Raw genomic sequence first — 22,143 nt, forward strand, 5'->3', positions numbered from 1 at the left:
TAAACCGTGAGACAAGGCAACTAGGCCGAAGCCTCCACTAAAGTTATGCTAAGTTAAAACATTTCAAACAAGCAAATCATGGCACACGTTTACGGTTATGTCAGATTAGTACAATTCTAATACATCACGTTATATAAAGCACGCTTATAAATGTTGGCGAACTACTCTGAGGGCACATTTGTCCCCGTACAATCTTTATTAGTTCGGTTAAAGTCACACTTGATTATTGCGGCACTACGTTTATGCGCTAATAAATGTAAAACCTTCGTTTCTGCGTCATCAACACTTCAGGTAGAAAGCAAACCAACTCAGAGCTTCATTTGGCACCCTCGTCATAGTACAGATACCATACCTGGGCAACTCCATGGTCTAGGGTATGCCAAAGCCAAGAGGTCAAGCAAAATCAGCATTATATCACCTTGTGCCTATCTGACACTTCCATCAAATTGCTTTCTAACCAGGCCATCTCAGTACTCTTGAACTTTCCTGTGGGTGAGAATTCTATTTCATTTTTTACCGCTTAGCTTTTCTGAATGTTTGAAAACTTTTTCGGGTTTGAGACAATTTGTAAGATTCCCAGGTACGGAGGTAAAATTCATTGACTTGCCCCGCCAACCTTCATCTAGGCCAGGGGAGATTAAGGGGAAAAGGGCCGATAATTGCCAGCACTCCGAAGGCACTGTAGCACTCTGGCACCTTTGTTTCACTGACCACGAACAAAAAACAAATTAGTGTTTAAAAACTGGGACCCACAGGTTTTCAGTGATAACCAAGAACTCCCAAGGCCCCGCAGCTTTTCCCAAAGCATAACGTTGTCCTCCAAAGAAAGTGTTGTTTGAAATGTAGTATCTTACTGTGCATTCCCTGTAAAACTGCTCGAGGGTCACATCTAAACCCCAGCAGTTCACAGAACATCTGCTTTATTTTTGTGTAGGTTGTTTTTTTCTTAAGGCTAGCAAATGCAAAGACCTAATTTCAAAAGCGATAACTCTGAATACAATACGGCTTTATCGTGCATCATTACTGGAGCGAGTAAAGTTAAAACTAGTATCACCAGACTCCATTCCCTGCAGTCGTAGGTTCCGCCTCACATGGGAACATGCTGAGTGGGAGAAGTTGTTTTTATACCACTCAGGACCGCCCTTTGCCCTGAGGGGCAGCTGGGACACACTTACAAAAGCTATGAATCTATGTACCATCTGTTCTCCGCACCCACAAGATCACCCCTGACGGAAGGGCTTTCCAACTTGCAGCAGGGAATGGACAGTAGCCTGTGCCAGGTGCAATATCATGGCTCTGACCACTACAGGGAAACCTTCCCTGTTTATTGTTCACAGCGTTTTTTCACTTCCTTTTAAAAATAAAAAATGCCAGCATACTTAACAACCACTGGCAAGGCCAATAGGTCTTGCAATAGCTGCTGACCTTCTAGCTTTGCAAAATCTTATTTTGTTTCTAGCTATTTTTTTCATGATGACAAGTGGCACACGAGAAGCCCTGTAGCAATGCTGGGGGAGCTGCCAGTCCATTGTCTCAGTAAAATAAGCATTGTCTAAGAGCTAAGCTATATATTTTTTGGAGTAAAAAACACACAGTGCTGGCGCTGAAGGAGACTACTTATTGGGCAGATGTGCACACCATACAAGAGCAGAACTCCATAACTCAATGTCAGGTAGGCCAGGCGCTGAAGTGGGTTCGCAGTGTGTCCCATGCTGTACCGTGGTGGGCAGAAGCAAAATGTGAATGACAATACAGGAGGAAGAGGGTTGCCTGAAATCCCTAGTATTTATAGTGCATACGTGTTTATTGAACAAAAGGTATTGGCACTGTGGCTCTTGACTTAACAACTTTACAAACTGATAGTCATTACTGTGTCACACAGCCACTTAGGTCAGGTGATGGCACACCCACTCCAGTGTGGCCTTCTTTCAGTTCCAGGGTTAAGAAGCTGAGCAGTGACACTTGCACCCTCCTCTGTTTTGATGCGTTCTTCTGTGTTGCAGGACCTGTTGCCTCATCATCCTGTTTTCCCAGTATCTTCGCAAGGTGACAGTACCATTTCCAAAGTACAGTAAAGCCAGGAAGTGCCATATCTCCAGGATTAACTTCTTCCAGCTTTTCTCGGTGAGTGCCTGGTCGATCTTGTATGAATCACTCACATCACCCCAGACCTGACCGGAAGTAGGTAGGGTCTATTGTTTTATGTTTGATACACTTAGCTCAATTATATTGCTTTTCAGTAGATATTTCGCAGACTCTCCTTATCTTGTGTTTGTAAGGTGATGATGTACCAGATTAAACAAGAGCACTGCAGTCCTATTTTATCTCTTACAACTAGGCTAAATTGAGCCTTGGTAAGTGGACAAGGACATCTCAATTTAGTATGTCACCCCTGTAGGTCGCACTAGGAAAGGGACATTTGCTGTTATTTTTGATGCTCTGTCCCTGTGCTGCCTTGGCGCTGACTCCTGAGCACTGCAGTGATAGTGTGTGGGTGAGCGCAATTTGGGAAGTAATATCCATGACCTCAGTCTGGAGACTCCGGAACCCCAGAAGCAGCACTCCATAATGTTCTTCCTCCTGGGGCAAGCAGAGGCTGTGCATAGGCAGTGCAATGGCAAAGCACGTAGCGCTCCTGCATGTTGCTACTGGGTCATCATGTGCAAGACAAATGCCAGGGCATGTTGTTCCCTAAAATATCCATTGCTCCAGACTCTACGGGAGTCTAGGTTGGCTGGCAGTTAAGGCTTTGCAAAGATTTTCATAGGCAAGCATAGTCATTTGGAGTTCCTAATTATTTGCTTATCTGTAGTATGCATAGTTTCTGCCTTTTTCCACCTCTTTGCACCTGAATAGCTTTTGCTTGCAAACTAGTGATATTTCTTTGTGAGTAGCAGTAGGTGCATTAAGTTTATGTCCCTTCTTCCTGTGGGTTAACACCATTTTCCTCATTACTTTGAAACTGGATTGATGTTGTTTTTTTTTTTTTCTCACGGCAACTTAAGAGCACAAAGGTACTTATTTTAGCATGAAAACCTGTGTTAGCGTTTTCCCTGTGCAAATTTCAAGGCCTATAAAGTGCTACCTGATTAATCGAAATTCAAAACTGAGACTGTTTAACAAATCAATACATTTAAATAATGTGACGCGCATTAGGCTCTACAAGGAAGACAGCGAGTGTTTATGTAGGAAAGTATGGTTACCCCCTTTTCTGCTTGATGTCAGTGTGATTGACTGTGTTCAATCGGAGCCTGCTAATCAGGACCCCAGCGAATATGCCCCCTCCCCCCAAAGCTCTGTATTTCATCCCACAACTGGCACACTGGTGCCCCATTATAAGTCCCTAGTATATGGTACCTAGGTACCTAGGGCATTGGGGTTCCAGGGGATCCCTCTGGGGTGCAGCATATATTTTGCCACCCATAGCGAGCCCAAGCAAAGGGTTCTGCAGGATTGCCATTGCAGCCTACGTGCAAAGGTGCAAGCACCCTTTCGCTGCCACTTTTCACTGCACCAGGTCACTTATAAGTCACCCCTATTGCAGGCCTTCCAGGGTGCAAAGTACATGTGTGTGAGGGCACCCCTGCACTAGCATAGGTGCCCCCATGAACTCCAGGCCCATTTTCCCGGACTTCATGAGTGCGGGGACGCCATTTTACCCGTGTACTAGACATAGGTCAAGACCTATGTCCAGCTACATAATGGTAACTCTGAACATAGGCATGGTTGGTATCAAACCCCAATGGTATCTTACCCCAATGCTTTTGCAAGCAATGGTTGTATGATTCCATGCACTCTGGGGACTCCTTAGAGGACCCTCACTATTGCCATTAACTGCCTTCTGAGGGTTTCCAGACAGCCCAAGCTTCTGCCACCTCCCAGACAGGTTTCTTCCCTCCTGCTTCTTGAGAAGCTCAATCCCAGGAAGGCAGAACAAAGGATTTCCTATGGGAGAGGGGTGTTACAACCTCTCCCTTTGGAAATAGGTCTTATAGGCTTGGGAGGGTTAGCTCCCCAAGCCACTGGCAATGTTTTGAAGGGCACATTTGGTGCCCTCCTTGCATAAAACAGTCTTCACCAGTTCAGGGACCCCCAGTCCCTGCTCTGGCGTGAAACTGGCAAAGGAAAGTGGAGTGACTACTCCCCTATCCATCACCACCCCAGGGGTGGTGCTCAGAGCTCCTCCAGAGGGTCCCTGGGTGTTGCTGCCTTGGATTCAAGGTTGGCAGGGAACTCTGGGAGCATCTGAGTGGCCAGTGCCAGCAAGTGACGGCAGAGCCCCCTCCTGATAGGTGGTCACCCAACTATGTGACCAGTCCCCCTTTCAGGGCTATTTAGGGTCTCTCTCTTGGGTGGTTCCTCAGATTCGCATTGAAAGACTCTAGCAGGAATCCTCTGCACCCTACACTTTGACTTCAGACCGAAGAAACCGCATCTGGATGCTCCAGGACCCGACAAGCTGCAACAAAGAAGCAAGACGTCTTCTGCAACATTGTATCCACAGCTCCTTCCAGCACCTGCAACATTTCCCAGGTCGTGCATCCACTGAGGACAGCCCTTCTTCAGCCTGCATCAAAAGGAAGAAGGAATCTCTCTCGGGATGAAGGAATCACTCCTCTGCTTCTGCAGGCACCAACTGCATCAACGACTGGCTGTGTGGATCCCCTCTCCTGCTGAGTTGCATGGATCCTGTATCACAGGTGGTGGACTGAAATGGTCCCGATGGTCCTCTCTTCCAGCTGTCCAAATTGGGTGGAGGTAAGCCTTTGCCTCCCCATGCAGGACAGTACCCCCGTGCACCGCATTCTTTGCAGCTGCCAAGGCTTCTTGGTATCCTTTCCACAGGATACTTAGGCATCTTGAAGCTCCAGCCCCCAGCACTCCATCCTGCGACACACAGCTCCCTGAGTGGTTCTCTGGCGGCGTGGGAGTCTTTTTCGTAATGCTGTGTGAGCCTCTTCCTCGACCTTCGTGTCCCTGTCCTGTGGGAGTCCTGTGGGTGCTGCCTGGGCTTCTTGGGCTCTCTGACTCCCCCTCCTGGGTAGAGTCCACCTTGTCCTTCCTGGTCCCCAGCAGCTCCACTTTCCGCTAACCACAGATTTTGTGTGTACCAAGGCTTGTTGGCAGAATCCAAAGACGCAAACTTGACTGCAATCCTCCTTCTGGCGTAAGACATCACTTGCATCCTCCAGGAACTTGACTTCATCTTCTTGGGTGCAGTGCTGACTCTCCTTCTTCCACGTCAATTCACCTCTTGCACCTTCAGTCTGGTGGGTAGGGGCTCCTGCCCTTCCTGGAATCTGCTGTGCTTCTTCGGCTTGATCCCCTTCTTCCACAGGTCCTCTTGTCCAGGAATCCACTATTGGGGTCTTGCAGTCTCTTCTGGGTTTTGCATAATTCTCCTTTTCTTCTCTGTGTGTGTTCTGGGAAACTTACAATGATTTACTCTGCTTTTCTGGTCGCTGTGGTGGGTTGTGGTACTTACCTTTGGGCTTTTGTAGTACTCCTTGCTCCCCTCTTCAGACTCCACTTACCAAGGTGAGGGAGCGACTTTCACATTCCTCTTTTTTAGTATATGGTTTGTGCTACCCCTAGGCCTAATTCTCTCTATTGTGATTTTTACTAATTGCACTGTTTTCTAACTGTTTTATGCCTATTTCTGCATACTAGTGTATATCATTTGTGAGTTACTTACCTCCTAAGGGAGTATAACCTCTATGGTATTTTTGGTATTTCTGTCACCAAAATAAAGTATCTTTATTTTTCTAACACTGAGTGTTTTCTTTCATGTGTGTAAGTACTCTGTGACTACAGTGGTATTGCATGAGCTTTGCATGTCTCCTAGGTAAGCCTTGGCTGCTCATCCACAGCTATCTCTAAAGAGCCTGGCTACTAGACACTGACTACACTACACTAAGGGATACCTAGTATAAGGTGTAAGTACCATAGGTACCCACCACATACCAGGCCAGCCTCCTACAGTTTTCAAAACCCATGAAGGTTCATTAAAGGTTAAATCTTTACAGAAGGATATTTACAGTCACTAGCATTTTGTTCACGTGGCGCTATATCTTCTCTAATTGTTTCTGTGATGCATTCTTCTGATACAACAGTTCTCAGTCTGTCACCCTTTTTTTGGCCTTTTCGTTTTCCTCTGTATTATTTCGGCCAAAGTGTTAATGCTGTCATTTTCAGCCACTTGGTTTCTTGTGATTACGATTGGCTCATTCACCCAGGCAGTACACTTGTCATGACTTGACTTTGAGACCCCTGTGTGCAGTCTTCTTCTCCCTCTGAACTTTGTTCAGTGCTGGAGTCTGACTCTGTGAATCAGTGACTATTGTCACCTCTTCGTCACTGGCAGGTCTCACTCTCTTGGTGTGAAAGGCATCAATCCATTTTTGCAGACCTCCACTCTTCATAATAGTGTTAGTCACAAGTATGCCCTGGAAAGGTCCTCACCAACGGAGCTCGAGGCAAGTCCTCCTGACATTTTTCTTCACTACGACCCAGTCTCCTGGACTTAAGTCATGACATAATTCTTCTCTTGGAAGCAGGGTCACCATATTTACCTTATGAGCGACAGAATACACCACATCAACTGATCCTTTGCAGTAGTCAAGAACAAAATCATATGCTATATTATCAAGCACGGCTGCAGGCACTGATAGCTCTCCCTATAAAGATTTTATGGAGGGAGAGTTCAATCCTCTGATCTAGAATGCTTTGGAGACTCTTCAAAACTAGGGGAAGAGCGTCAGGCCATTTAAGAGAAGTAGATACATACACATTGGCCATTTGGGATTTTAGTGTGCTGGTGATCTGTTCAACAACACCAGAAGCCAATTGCCTGTAACTGCATGAAGTCTCTGATCTATCTACAGTGCTAAACACATTAACTTTATCACTTCATTTTTGAAGTGCGTCCCACGATATGACTCCAGAGTAACTCTTAAGCTGAACAGGGAACTCAATTCCCTCAGTAATAATTAGGCCACAGTAAGGCTGTCACATCTTCTGCTCAGGTATAGTTCAGGTATACTTCTGAATAAATAGACTACCACCAGGATATAACCAATTTCAATGTAGATGGGCAGCTCTATGAAAACTAACTGCATAAGATTAAACAGAACACCTGATTTTTCCTGTGTGACTCATGACCACAACTGTCCAACTGCCTGAATTCAATTGTTAGTAAGTAGCGCACCTGTGACACAGACTCTCAGCAATGACACAGAAATAGGAAGCATTCCAGTAATTCTTAAACGCGCGGATCATGCCATTGCTCTCTATATGTGTAGGACCATAGAAATGCCTGTCCATATGTGAAAGTGTAGCATCAAGTAAAACAGGTCTCCCATCTATTGAAACCCAAATCCCATCCTGATTACTTACACATCCAGACCTCACCCATGTTTCCTTATCAGTGTCTGGAACCTCGTCCTGCAATTCCTTTGGTTCTTCCCAAGTGTTTATTGCACTCAACAACATATTTCAAACTGAGTCATTTGTCAGATTCAGATGTTTTGTCTTGATTAATTGTACAAAACTCAAGAGTGCAATACTTTGCCATTTCATCCGCATAGTTTCCAGCAGACGCAAAATCCCATTCGCTCTTGCCTGCTGCACATTTTACAACAGATAGTTCTCAAGGAACTTGCAACACTTCTAGCAAATCCATGACATTTCCTGTTTCTTATAAGGGAACCAGAGGAAGTCAAGAAACCCCTCTGTGACCACAGCTGTTTGAATTTGCAGACCACACCAAAACCGTATTGACTGTCAGTATAAATGGTAACACTAATACTGCTGGAAACGCAACATGCTTGGTGAGTGAATCACTTCAGCCAACTGTACAAATGTTGTATATCACAAAAAGGAGGCTTCGACTACACTTTTAAGGGAGTACACACCATACGCTGCTCTTAAAATCCCTTGTCCATCTCTTAAACAAGAGCTGCCCACAAAAAATGGTAAAATCAGGCTCTTCCAAGGGGACATCACTAATGTTAGGTATTAGTTGGGTGAATAATTCAGTAACAAACATCCAGGCAGTCATGATCATCCCCATCATCTGAGTCACTCTCGGTAAGTGGCAAAAGAGTTAGAGGGTTTAATACATTGCAGCTCTGCCAAAGGTACATTCTCTGCTGCCAAAATCACTTGATCATACTTAGCGTGTCTGCTGTTTGTCATCTGTTGAGTTTGAGCGCACATCAGCAAAATCTGACCTCAAGATGGAGCCATAATATTAAGTAAGTAGCCGATATTATACTAACACTCATTGTAGCTTCTGCTATAAGGTATCCAGGAATCAATACTGCCACTGGATCAAGTGTGCCAGAGAAATTAGCCACTGGCTGTTTTGTTTCCCCCAGGTATTGGAGGCAGCATGTTCTCGTTGGCTGAGGCAAGGCCCTAGCCAGGCAGAACCTACCACACCCTTCAGGTGTGGGTGATTACACTCAATGTAAAACCTGCACTCCCCCTTGGTAGTTTGGCGTAGAGCAGTCAGGCTTATCACAGGGGCAATGTGTAAAGCATTGGCACAGCACTACCACACAATAAATACACTGAGCGTCACAAAAGTGATTTCACACGAGGTATATGTAAATAAAGTTTATTTTCGACACACACATTCATTAACACAACACAAACTTCATGTAAATCTGGGCATAAATCATATTTAGAAATATCACTAGCAGTACTTCGCCCAACTGTGTTAAAACGACATTAGCAGCATGTGCAAGTGAGAGAAAAAAACTTTTCATCCCAGCACGTTCATGAAGTGCCACCACACTGTCATACAATTCTAAGATGCACCCCAGTTCACAACGATAGCAGCAATGTGTACATACAGAGAATATCAGCACTTTAAGATAGTTCCGTGGCCTAGACCGCACAGGCAAAACCCAATGTCAACCGTGATAGTCCTCAGACCAAGAACCAATGTGTACGACATACCGCCATGTGGTGCAATCAATCACAGGCTGTCTCTCCCACTCACTTGTTCCTCACCGCTATGCGGTGCCATGGATATCAGGCAGGATAGTATAACATGCACTCGCTCACACTTGCTCCAAGCCCCCTAATGCGGTGCCCTGTTATCCATCAGGCTAGTGGTCACTACATTAGCAGCCCCCCCCCTTCGGTCAAAACCTTCCTCCACCCTCCAACCAATTCCTACTACCTCACCCCCACCCGAGGTGGAGATGACAGCGCCCTTTCCCTAGATACTAGGCCACTCACAGCCGAATTACACTTATTCAGGATCCCAGGGCAAAGGGGGTGGGGGAAGCAAAGAGTTAACGGATGATCAGGCAATCATCGACAAATGGAGATCTGGCCACCACTTCACTTAGGGGTCTCTGCACCATGCCTTCCGGCGCAGGCCCTGGTCTGCCAAGCACGGAGGAGGTTTACTGTGGGACACACATTGTTCACAGTGGCACCCAGCCCTGCCAGGCGCTCCAATTTACAGATAGCTACCAAATCCAAAATGTCTGGATTGTGATGACTTAAGTCTCCCCGGACAGTTCCGGTTGCACACGAAGAGTTACCAAGTCTGCACCTCCTTGGAATGAGGCACACCGTCTGGCGCGCGGACTTGAGTCTCACCAGATAAAGCCGATCACACACGGAAAGTTACCAATGCTGTACCTCCCTGGAATGCGGCACAACATCTGGTGCGTGATGACATAAGTAGCACCAGACAAAGCCTTTCACACACAGAAAGTTATCAATGCTGTACTTTCCTGGAGTGAAGCACAGCGTCTGGTGCGCAATGACTTGAGTCTCACCAGACAAATCCAGTCACACACACACAGACGCAAGTTCAATGGATCCGCATGAGATAGAATGCGACACTGCTCCAGGTATGCCCCCACCTCCAAGGGTCCCAACCAGTGAATCGGACACCGCACACAATGATCATACAGTTGGGGGTTGCACGAGAGAAATGCAGCACTTTTGACAAAGGCGGGCCACACGGGGTTCCGCAACCGGTGAATCCGCTCACTACCAACAAGACGCTTGTGTGTGTCGTGGCCCTAGGATGAAGGCACACACTCCTTAAATACGTGCATTAATTTGAAGGCTCTGCACCAGGCAAATATGGTCTCCAGGCACAATACTTAGCTCTATGCCTGCACTGCTGCTACCAGGTGATGTCCAGCAGATGATGTAGGCAGTTAAGAGGGCACCACTCTCCAGATGACAAAGGTAGAAGGTGTAGGTTCCTCGTGGGAGGTCTTTGATGTCCATGAGTCCTCCACAGAGAACATGGGGCAAGCCAAAAATCCCTTGGAGAGCACACTTCGAAGTGCCACACAGCAGCAACCAGTTTGCCCAGGCCAGCCACGATGAGGGAAGAGTTTGCGGTCCCTTCCTAAGGCAGTAATTACTCCTTGTGCACAACAGGTTCTTCTACCAGTGTGCACCACATTCCTACAAGTTTATCTCTACTTTGCTGCAGTGGGGCACCAGTAGTTATACTATTGTGTGCCTTAGAAGTTGAGGGAGGTTCATAGGGTTCTCTTTTGAGCCATAGATGTCTCCCCTAAATTTCAGTCCTGTCTGCCATGGGGCTGTGGAATGCATATCTTTATCTTTAGTGGAGCCATGATCTGGGTCAGTGAGCCCAACTGTCAGAACCCCCCCCTCCAATGTATTCAGTCAGGCCCACAAATGGCAGAGGTCTTCATTCCAGTTGTGTGCCCAAATTGAATAGCTGTTGCTGGGGAATTCACAGATGTGCTCCTCCATCCACCGGTGTGGACTCGAGTTGAATTAAAAGGCACACAAAGAGTTATTGGGGCAGAGAAATGTTCACCTTCTAGAAGTGGCACTTCTCCTTGACTATTGATAATGAGGCTGCTCTGCTGCAGTCCACTTTTGCATCTTGGAGGAATTGTAATGTTGTTCCCACGTTAACCTATGGGCAGAACAGCTCTCCTATGCAGCGAAAACGCACATGGGTATTCTTCACTCTCTGGGCGAACGTACCCATGCGCACATACAAGCCTGCATTGGCAGGCTGGACATGTTTAAAAGCACCAAAGGTGCAAGTGCGCACACAGGCCTGCTAAATCAGACGAGTTACATGTTTAAAGCTCCATAGGAGGTAGTGCTCACACCTACGTCAGCGCCACTCCCCAACATGTGTGGAAAGGCATGTGTGCACTTTCACAGGTACTTACAGTGGATAAGTGCCCAGGACCCTAAGGCCACTAGAAGGGAATCAGCAAAACTTACTAGAAAACTTTATAACACAGCTTGACTCAGCCTCCTTCAGACTTACATTTGTCTGCCACAAAAAAGATGCATTGGATCAGCCTGTACTTTGCATGTATATTGTTGCAATTAATGATAACATTGTATGATTATCACTGTAAAAAAATATTTCACAAAGGAAAAAAAATGCAAAAGAACATTGTGTTTCTTAATTTGAACTTCATCTTTTCACATTTGTCACAAAGCAAGATGGCAACAAACGATGGTCATATTAAGCACAGGCCTGTGTTAACTATGGTTAAATTAAACATGGATAATGCACATTTAATACATTTGCGTGTTTCCATGTTAATGTCGAATTAATGCAAAAACATTTAATATACAAAATCGCTTTCTCTTGCTCACAAACAAAATTGTGAATTTCAAGTAGCATTTTGTGAGCATTAGAGGATTTTCTCAAAAGAAAACTTCAAAAATATGCACACACCTAGTGATAAATGTCTTTATGATAACTTGCTGCAAACAATGTAACAGAATCAAAGGATACCACAAGTAAAGGGATGGTGTTAAAATCTGAAGTTCTCCTTCTTCTGTTTTCACTTTACCTTCAGGACACTGCTCTTTCACGTGGGATGTGAAGCTTCCTTTCCCAGAAGTGTTCTGACAGTTGCTGCTGTTGAGTTGCTTTCACAACACTTTTAGTGGATTTACTGTTGAGTGTGGACTAGGCTGTCTGTTGAATATATCGAATGGCAAATTTTACACCGAGGATGCCTGCATGACTGAAGATGTGTCTGAGCATGACATTGGCCCCATATCTGCTAAATGGGTTGATCTACAGAAGCCTGGGACCGGACAGAGAAACTCTCCTCTTCAGCAGAACTGGGATTGCCCAGGGTCCGCGCATGGCCACACCGGAGAGAAGTCATAAAGGTACTCAGTGCTGCCCTAAACCAGAAAAGCACTGAGACACAGCCCCAACAGGCAGCAAAGTGGAGGAGAGCAAGAGCTCAACACTAGAAATTGTGGCAACGCTATGCACCGGCTCCAGGACACCGAACTCGGATCACATAATCTTCTCAGCGAGGCAGATCCTAGCTCCCATCCAGCCCTGCCAAGTACCATGCTCTACAAGTTAGTCTAACACATTTCAGTGTGGTGGTCCGCATCTTTGCACTGAAATGCATTAATCATGCATTATAGCGCTACTCTGCTGTCAAGTGGAGTGCTACTATAATGCACCATCATGACTGTGAGCTGCAGTGTCAGAGCTCGCAGCCCGCTGCTCCCCGGCTGGCAGGCTAAAGGGGCTGGCGCATTAAAATCTGCTTGCAGCTCTGCGTGTGCGACATCAGTATATGATTGTCTGCTACAAAAATGAATGTAAATTGTAGACACACCCCGAGGCCCGACATACGAGCATAGCTGACGTCACAGTCAGTTTGTGCCTAATCATGGCTTGACTAGTAAGACTCTGTGAGTGAGAGACTCAGTTATAGGCTAGGTGAGGGATGAGTGATAGGTCCGTCCTGACCTCAGGTGCCACCAGCACAGCCACCGGGGGGCATTTAATAACGTTTTGGCTGTGCTTTAGTTTGGGTAAGAAATGCACGCCGCGGCTCCTCCGACCTTGTCGCTCGCACCTCGCCGGGGGGGATGAGGTGATCGAACATTGCTGTACCTCCTGCGAGAGGGAGAGACCCGACCCAAGCCCACCGGAAGCCACGATGCCGGCAGCTGGGCTCATCTGCCACGAGTCAGTGCAAATCATCAAGTAAGTGGCTGAGGGAGTAAACGCCGGTAAAAAAAAAAAAAAGCTATTGCTATTATACTTATACAGCTGAGCGCTCAGTGTGCACAGTCAGTGAGTGTCTAGTTTTTGAAATAATTATAAAGCCTGGGGCCGGGCTGCGACCTTATTGGGTGGTGTGTGCTTCAGACAGCCTCTCCTAAGGCTTGCCCATCCCCCATTTGATATGGAGAGGAGGATGCCGAATGCGATGATCCCGCCTGTGGTTTATTAACCAACCAATTAAACAATTAGGAAACTAATTACCCACGTCACGGACTCAACCATCGGGAGGGGGAATTAACACCATTCCCTTTCCTTAGTTCCTCGATGGAAGAGTAGGGTGACCACCTGGCATTGAAGCAAATTCTGGACAGGACTGTAAAAAATTCAGGACAAAGGGTCAAAATTCAGGACAATAATTCGGGACAAAGGGTCAAAATTCAGGACAAAAATTAAAGAACAAACGTCAGTTTTACAGACACACGAAAGAGAGGCCATGCCTCACTATGTTGTCAGTGTATTTATTTACTCTTTTTTAACATAGCACTATTTATTCTCTGTGGTCTTTTTGTGATTGCCTCCTGATACGCTACATTCAGGTGTCACATTACGTCCTTGTTCAGTAGTAAATTAATACCCTTCAATACTGCAGCAAGGCCATCACCCCTACCCAAATCTACCCGATCTTTCCTGAAGAGAAAGTAACAGCAACAATTTTATTATGTTTCTTAACATTTTAAAACCCCTGGCAAACAGTTTGGGAAACATTAAGGTAATTAACCTTATGCTAGTTTAAACAAATTGAACAAAAACATCTGGCTTATCCCAACCGCCCATGGACTTTCAACTTTTTTTTTTTTAAAGAGGCAGGGCAGATGGTGTGGGCAACAGTCTCACACCTAATGTCAGGATGTGATGTACCCATAACTTGTCTGTAGTCTCGCTACACTAGAGTGTATGTCTGGGACTCTACATTTATCTCAGAAATGGGAGCCCGGACTACCAATCAAAGATAATAAAAGAGGAGGATGAAATCGAGAGCAAATGGGAGATCCACGGCAACTGATTCAAAGGGTTGTTGCTAAAAACTGGATAAATAAAGAAGAGAAGAACAAGGTGGGACAATTCCTAGAATCAGACAAGATGGGTCTACCAAGACTATTTGAAGGTATTGGGTACCTGGGGAGTCGGTTCTGCACCCAGGAGAAACAGAAGGGGCACTGTCAAGTGGTTGAACAAGCAACACCCATCCACCTTGGCAAACTCTTCTGGTGCAATGGTCCGCTGTTAGTGCTTTTGAAGGGTGAGCAGGTGCCAGACCCCTTGCAAGGTTGTGCAAGCAGGGATGTGGAATTCCTACATCTTGTTTGGGGTCAAGGGTAACAAGTTTTTATGTTTATTTTGTCCTTGGGACAAGTAGGCCCAACCCTCTGCAGCACAAACCCTTTGGCTGCCTGTTTACAGAGTGGAACTCTCTGCAGTTGAGGTAATGTGTTTCCAAAAGATAATGCTGTTTGAACTTGTATTTATGGTTCATTATTTGAAAGCCTTCATTATTAGGGTGAGTGCTGTAAATAAATGTTTTAAGGTCACACTTCACTACTGACGTTGGTTCCAGTACAAAAAAAAAAATTGTGTATACACATGTTTGAAAAGTTTAGGCTATGAGGCTAAGTATAATGCTCCCAGAATGCTCTCTGATTAGATGCAAATGAAGTGTCATTTAGTAAAATGTTTTGATGCATGCTAGTATTTCCCCAAAATATTTCTAAAGGAAAATCAGTGTAACCATTTTCAACACGATTATGGGAAGCATGAAAATAAACAAACACTGACAAAGCCAACTGATCTAACATATTTTTATAAGTCTTTTAGTTTCATCAATGCGTGTCTTGTTTTCACATGGCTTTTGTAACACTTTATTGTTGTGGGAGCTATCAGGCCCTCAACATTGTAACAAACACTGGCAAAAAAAAAGAAAAAACGTTTTTGAACTCTAAAAGCACACGCTGCCACCAGTGGCATGACAAAGGCCCCGCATCCGCCCTCCAGGGGGCCCCTTCAGCACAGCACCTGCCCTGAGTGAGTCTGGAGAGGGGGCTTCTCCATGTTCTTTGCAAAGGGGCACCCTCCAGTTTCGTTACGTCACTGATTGCCACTGTAGTTCCTGACACTGAACAAAACTACTTTGTGTGCCAATATGCTCCTTGTGGAAGAGCAGAATGTGATCACTCACAGTAAAGCCAGCTGAAAGAGAGAGAAATAGAAGTTTAATAAAAACAAAATGTCTTTGTTAACACCAGACCTAATTAGGGACCAAGACCCACATGTAGGTAGCTTTTTGCATGTCGCAAACAGCGACTTTCGCTGTTTGCGACGTGCAAAAAGCACATTGCGATGCACAAACCCAGTTTTGCGACTCGCAATTAGGAAGGGGTGTTCCCTTCCTAATTGCGACTCGCAGTGCAATGTAGGATTGTTTTGCGAATGCGGGCGCAAACCAATCGCAGTTTGCACCCATTTCAAATGGGTGCTAACACTTTTGCAAAAGGGAAGGGGTCCCCCTGGCACCCCTTCCCCATTGTGAATGTCACTGTAAACATTTTTTCAGAGCAGGCAGTGGTCCTGCGGACCACTGCCTGCTCTGAAAAAATGAAACAAAAACGTTTCATTTTTCGTTTTTGTAATGCATCTTGTTTTCCTTTAAGGAAAAAGGGCTGCATTACAAAAAAACAAAAAAAAAATGCTTTATTGAAAACCAGTCACAGACATGGTGGTCTGCTGTCTCCAGCAGGCCACCATCCCTGTTAGGGCTGCCATTCGCAAGGGGGTCGCAAATTGCGACCCACCTCATGATTATTCATGAGGTGGGCATTTGCGAAGCCCTTGAGAATCACAGATGGCGTCAGGGACACCATCCTACATTCGGATTTGCGACTCGCAATTTGCGGGTCGCAAATCTGAACCTACCTACATGTGGCCCCAAATTCTTAAAGAAAGTCACAAAAGTGCACCCATGGTATATGTCGTACCCCTATAAAATATTTGTGAACTGTATTTTAGCATGGGTAAATAAGCATGTGTAGATTTGCTCATGTGAAAATCTATTGAGCATTTGCAAGTTCATTTTCCCTCCAGCCACTTTCTTCCCAACCCTGGAAGAAGTTCTAATTCTGCCATTGTCAGGAGTAAATGTCCAACCTTTCTTATTATGGGAAAATATTAGAGAGAAGCTGGTGAAAATCTTTAAAACACGTAGGTTTGCAGACTCAAAGGCATTCCAGCTCTGGAACTATTGCTTACTGCTTCCTCCAGCCCCAGTATGTAGATCTGCGGAAAGGTGGCAAAATAAGGAAATTGCTACAGTAGGGATTGAAACTGCAAGTATTGAAGCCCTACTATGGTAGTAGCCCTGGCATAATCAGAGAGGCTATTATCAGAGCTCTTACATAATGAGATTGCTGCCATAATTTGGCGACACACTACATGGCACCAAAGGGACAAGTAGATCTTTTTACAGGACAAGTAGATTTGAGAAACAACCTGTCCCCTGGACAAGTAGATATTTTAATACATTCCACACCCCTGGCAAGGCAATTGCCTGCTTTGTCCATGTCTTTATATGGTTTTGAAATTGAGCAAAAGCCAAACTAGAGATCTGGGTTATCCCTAAGTGTCAAGTACACATAGAATCTTCAAAATATTTGGGATGTAAATTGTACAAACAAAATTTACAAATTTTAAAATGTAATTAGTGTTTCTTTAACATATGGCACTGCTTTTGCCTTTATATACAATTAGATCTCAGATTGAACTGGGAACCAGTTACCTTTTGATACCTAATGATTAATATCTACCATTCTTACACTGATTTCCAGGATGAAAATCTCGGCAGAGCGAACAGTCCCTCCAAGCCCAGTTTGCTTTTTGGTCTTCTCTTCTGCTTTCTGTAGAGGCCATGTGGCACTAGTGAAGATTGTGTGCTACCCCAATGATAGTATTATTTTGCAAACCTTCCACTGCTCGTCCTTCATTCCTTCTTCAGACACGCCACACATCTGATTTGGTCACTGCAGCGCCATCAGGAGCTCTTTCCACTCTAAAGCTAACTGTGACTTTAAGTAAATTCATAGTGCTTCCTTGTGAATGCATTCTGCCCGTTGCTTGCCATTGGCCTAGTGGTTTGTAACTCACAATTTGTTGCTTTCAATTTGCTGGCTTTATTTGTTTTAGGCTATGCAGCTTGAATTTGTCACTTCCCTTGCCAAAACCTTATTTACAGTATCCTGCAGAGTGCTCCCTTTCTGTAAACAGGCCTGTAAATCTTGTTCTTATCTTATCATATTTGCTGTGCATTCAAAGAACAAAGTCAAATGTCAGGCTCTGTCTTCGGTGGGAACTTAGTGTTTACTTTCCTTTCTCTGATTTCAAAGTGAGAGGATTTATGCGACAATCTTGCTGGATACTGGGGTTAGGAAAGAGTTTTTTCTATCACATGACAACATTTAAATAAACTTCAGAATATATCAGAATTAGAAGTACAAATCAAGCACATTTTTGTTAATTCTGAACTGTGCTGGAAACAAATACCTTTACATGATTAAAACAAATCATTGCATTAGGTGATGCAATTTCCACACATCATCGTCTGTGCACAGTATAGTTTGATTTGAAAAACTGTATATCTGTGCAAATGTAATGGTCATTTTAATCAAAAATGTGTTGTCTGTAATGGCAGTGTGTTACCACGCCATGCATACTCCCTTCCACTCTGCTATGCACCACTCCACACCACTGCGCCTACTCTGTATCCCTCTACTTTACTCCACTCCATGCCACTGCACTCTTCTCCATTCGGAGCCACTCCACATTATGCCAGTGCACTCTATGCTACTTCACACTTATGCCTCTCTACTCTGTATCACTCTACTCTATGCCACTGCACTTTACGCCTCTCTACACCACTGCGCTCTGCTCGTCTGCACGCCATACCACTCCAGTCTAGGCACCACCAATCTAATCTGCACATCTCCACTCTCTGCCACTCTGCAACACTGCACTGTACGCCACTGCACTCTAAGCTAATACACTCTATGCTAATGCACTTTACCCAGTAACACTCAACTCTATGCCCCTGCACTCTACATCAATACACTGTACATCACTATAATCTACTCTGCACCTCTGCACTCTATGCCACAGCACTCTACACTGCTTTACTCTATGCCATCAGACTCTATGCAACTCCACTCTACCCTGCACCTCTCCACTCTAAGCCCCCTCACTCTACTGTGAAATAATCTACTTTATGCCACTGCACTCTGTACCACAGCATTCTATGCCACTGCACCTCTCTACTCTATGCCACTGCACTCTACTGTGAAACAATCTATTCTACGCCACTGCACTCTATACCACTCTGACCACTGCACTCTAGTTCAATGCACTTTACACCACTGCAAGCTGACACTCTGCAACACTACACTGGCCGCCACTATACTCTACACCACTCTGCTCTGTACTACTGCACTCTGCACCGATATACTCTATTCCACTGCATTGTATGCCACTCTACTCTGCCCAATGCCACTCTATGCAACTGCATTCTACACCAGTGCACTCTAAACAACTGCACTATATGCCACTACCCTTTACTCTGCACCACTGTACTCTATGCCACTGTTCTCTGTACCACTCTACACCACTGCACTGACACTCTACTCTGCAACTCTGCACTTTACACCACTCTACTCTATGCCACTGCACTCTAGGCACTCTACTCTACTCTACACCACTCTACAATACTCCACTCTGCACCACTCTACACCACTGCACTCTATGTCACATGAGTCTACTCTGCACTCTATGGCACTGCACCACTCTGCATTACTGCACTCTCTGCTACTCTATTGTATGCCACACTACTCCACTGCACTCTATGTAACTCTACCCCATGCCACTCTATGCCACTGCACTCTAAACAATTTGACTGTACGCCACTGCCATCTACTCTGTACCACTGTACTGTACGCCACTGCTCTCTGTGCCACTCTACTCCACTCGACATCACTGCACTGACACTCTACAGCGTTGCACTCTCCACCACTGTACTATACACCAACCTACTCTGTACTATTGTATTCTATGCCACTGCACTCTATGTCACTCTACTCTGCATCACTCCACTCTACATCACTTTGCTCTACTCTGCACCACTCTACACTACGCCACTGCACTCCCTGCAACGTGAGTCTACTCTGCAATCTATGCCACTGCACCACTCTACACTACTGCTCTCTGCTACTCCATTGTATGCCACTGTACTCCACTGCACTCTATGCCACTCTACTCTGTCCCACGCCACTCCATGCCACTGCACTCTAAACCACTGCACTATACGCTAACACACTCTAAACAACTGCACTGTACCCCACTGCACTGTACTTTGCACCACTGGGCTCTATGCCACTGCTCCTATGCTACTCTACTCCACACAACTATGCCACTAACTATAAGCCATGCTGAACAGCAGCTACTCTGGTATATACCATGGCTAATGGCTAAAACACATTAACAAAGCCAATAACTCTTTTGTAGATGAGACCTATTGGCTTTGCCAATGTTTGTTAGTACTATGAGGTACCGAGGTACCTGAAAGAACTGTAAAAAATACAATTACATCATTATAAAGGCTGCTACAAAATGCGCAAATACATTTCGGTTAAATAAAAAAAAGTGCTTCTCAAATACAGATTTGAATAATATACAGTTTATACCTAGTACCAAACATTTTTATAACACTCCATTAAAACCACACACTCCACAGCTCACCTTGGAACACCATTACAATACCTCTCTAAAAGAAATATCTTTGCCACCAGAAAATGTCAAGTGACTCCTTTTAGTAAAGTCAATGCAGGTTTTCAAGCCCCCTTTGTATTTGCAGATTTACCAGTTGCCCACATTTGCATGTCTTTAGGTAAGGAGACCCCCTGTCAAGAAGGTCTGATTCTTATCTGTCTGCCCCTCCCTCAGAGCACAGGAGACTCCCTGCCTTTCACCGCAGCTGGGGAAACTGATCTGCCCGTAATTTCACTGTTGCCCTTTAGGTGAAAGGCTAAAATTACGGACAAATGCCGTCCGTTAAAGCTTTCATCACGGACAACGGACGGCAGGGCGAAACTACGGACAGTCCGTGAAATTTACGGACGGGTGGTCACCCTATGGAAGAGCCCTCTAAACATAACACCGCCCAGGAGACTTGACCCCAGGCCCACCAGTGCCGGCTGACAGACTTCAGTCAAGGAGGCAGGCCAGTGAGTGAGTTGTGCCATAAACACAGACTATAGTCTGAACTGGCAGTACAGCAATATAGCAGCTGAGCTGCCTGCCGGGTCGCACAGCAGTGCACCGCTGTGGTCATATCACTGCTGTACATCCCACGAGCGGGAGGGACCTGGCGCAGCCAGGCTCAGCCGCCATGAGTCAGTGCAGATCATCAAGTACTTCCTGAGAGAACTCTCAGTCTCAGGTTGACTGCCCAATGCTCATCTATTTACGATCAGGTTACAAGGGCACTAGGTTAGTTCCCTTCCATTTCTGGTGGTTTGCAGCAGTTTTAAGATCTTAGAATTTGGCGTTGCTCACATGTAATTTCTGGTATTTATGTTTCCCTCATTGCTTGATTTTGCTCACAAGAAAATGTCACTTATAGTTGTTGAAATGTCATAATTACACTGAAATTATGAAAATGTCCCACATAGCAATCTGAAACCTTGACAGCTATGCCCATCCTCCAAGAGTTGATGATAGCCCTGGGGGGGGGGCTTCAGGGTATCACTCTCTAGACAGCAGACAAACTGCTTTGATTTCTTTACCAGGACTGCCATGACAGAGCTGCCTCCGCCCCCTACCCCTTCTGCTATGACGTAGCTCAAGCAACACACACTCTCATCGTATGTTTCCTCGGCCTGCACATGCTGCATGGTGCTGCCGGCCTGTTGGGCACCTCCCTCCTTCGCTTCGATTTGTAGCTCGGAATTTTGAGGGAGCGCACCTTAAACCCACTTGCTCTCATACACACCCTTTTACTTACATTCACAGGCTCAAGTTTTTAACCAAGCTTTTACCATTGTGCACCGACTTCTCAAGGCTTTACGCAGTGCTGCGTTGCCGCAGACATTAGGGACACCCCACCCCTATTGAAAGGTTCTCCTACCAGTTCTCTCAGTATGGACAGAGAGCTATTTGCTCTCTGCCCTTCACAGTTCACGGACGGATATTCCAACATCTCCTCCAGGTGGGCAGGCTGGCGCTATGAGAGACATGGAGGTTCCTATCATTTAGAGTCCCTTGTATAGTCCCACTTCCTAAACCTGAACACCCCAGCAATGGCTATTGGCAGTGCTAGATCCCCCACAGTTTAACCTAAAGCGCAGAGATACTCACTTAGCTTTGTTACAAGAGACCCACTTCACCAACCTGAAGCCTTCTGACTCCAATGGAGATAGGGGAAGGGTTCATCAGGTCTACTCTGCTGGATAATTGGCCTATACTAGGAGATTGCTGATTTGCGTCAGAGCTGGAGTTCCGTTTCAACTACTAGCTTCTTCCATAGATAAAGAGAGCATATATGTGCAATTGCACAGAGTTCTCAATGGTTCTCCACTCGTCCTTGGTTACATATTGTCAAAAAACCTTTTAGAGGGCAATGGAGCACACAGAGGTTACGGTTCCCAACCGTGGGATTATGGCCTTTTACCCCTGATGCCCCAGCGCCCAACCTACTATAAATTCTGAGCAATTTGGCCAAGTATCCCTTCTGCACTTGACCCTCAGAGAAGCTGTGGTTGAGCAATCTAAGGCTTCCTCGAAAGGGGGAGAGGAAATGTAGATACAGGATAATGAACACGACTCATATCTCAAAGAGCGCACAGTCCAGTCAAATATATATATATTAAAAAGAAGTATTTTATTACTAACTCTATGCATTCCTAGGAGTATTATGACACTCAAAAGCAATAATACAATCCTCTTGAGGTCAGAACTCTAGTGTTCTACTAGCAAATCCCTAACCCACCCTCGATTCATATTGTGGTTGGGGTTATTCCCCATTCATT

The 22,143-nt window shown here is 45.4% G+C and overlaps 1 protein-coding gene across 1 annotated transcript in view; it reads left to right on the forward strand.

Moving 5' to 3' along the window:
* The window catches only part of LOC138287141 (solute carrier family 23 member 1-like), a 343,235-nt gene that overhangs the window by 16,185 nt on the left and 304,907 nt on the right, over positions 1 to 22,143 (forward strand). Inside the window, exon 2 of the mRNA XM_069227499.1 lies at positions 2,004 to 2,124. Coding sequence (XP_069083600.1) covers positions 2,004 to 2,124 — 121 coding nt within the window. The remainder of the gene's footprint in view (positions 1 to 2,003; positions 2,125 to 22,143) is intronic.

Source organism: Pleurodeles waltl, chromosome 4_1, assembly GCF_031143425.1.
Source record: "Pleurodeles waltl isolate 20211129_DDA chromosome 4_1, aPleWal1.hap1.20221129, whole genome shotgun sequence".
NCBI lineage: Eukaryota > Metazoa > Chordata > Amphibia > Caudata > Salamandridae > Pleurodeles > Pleurodeles waltl.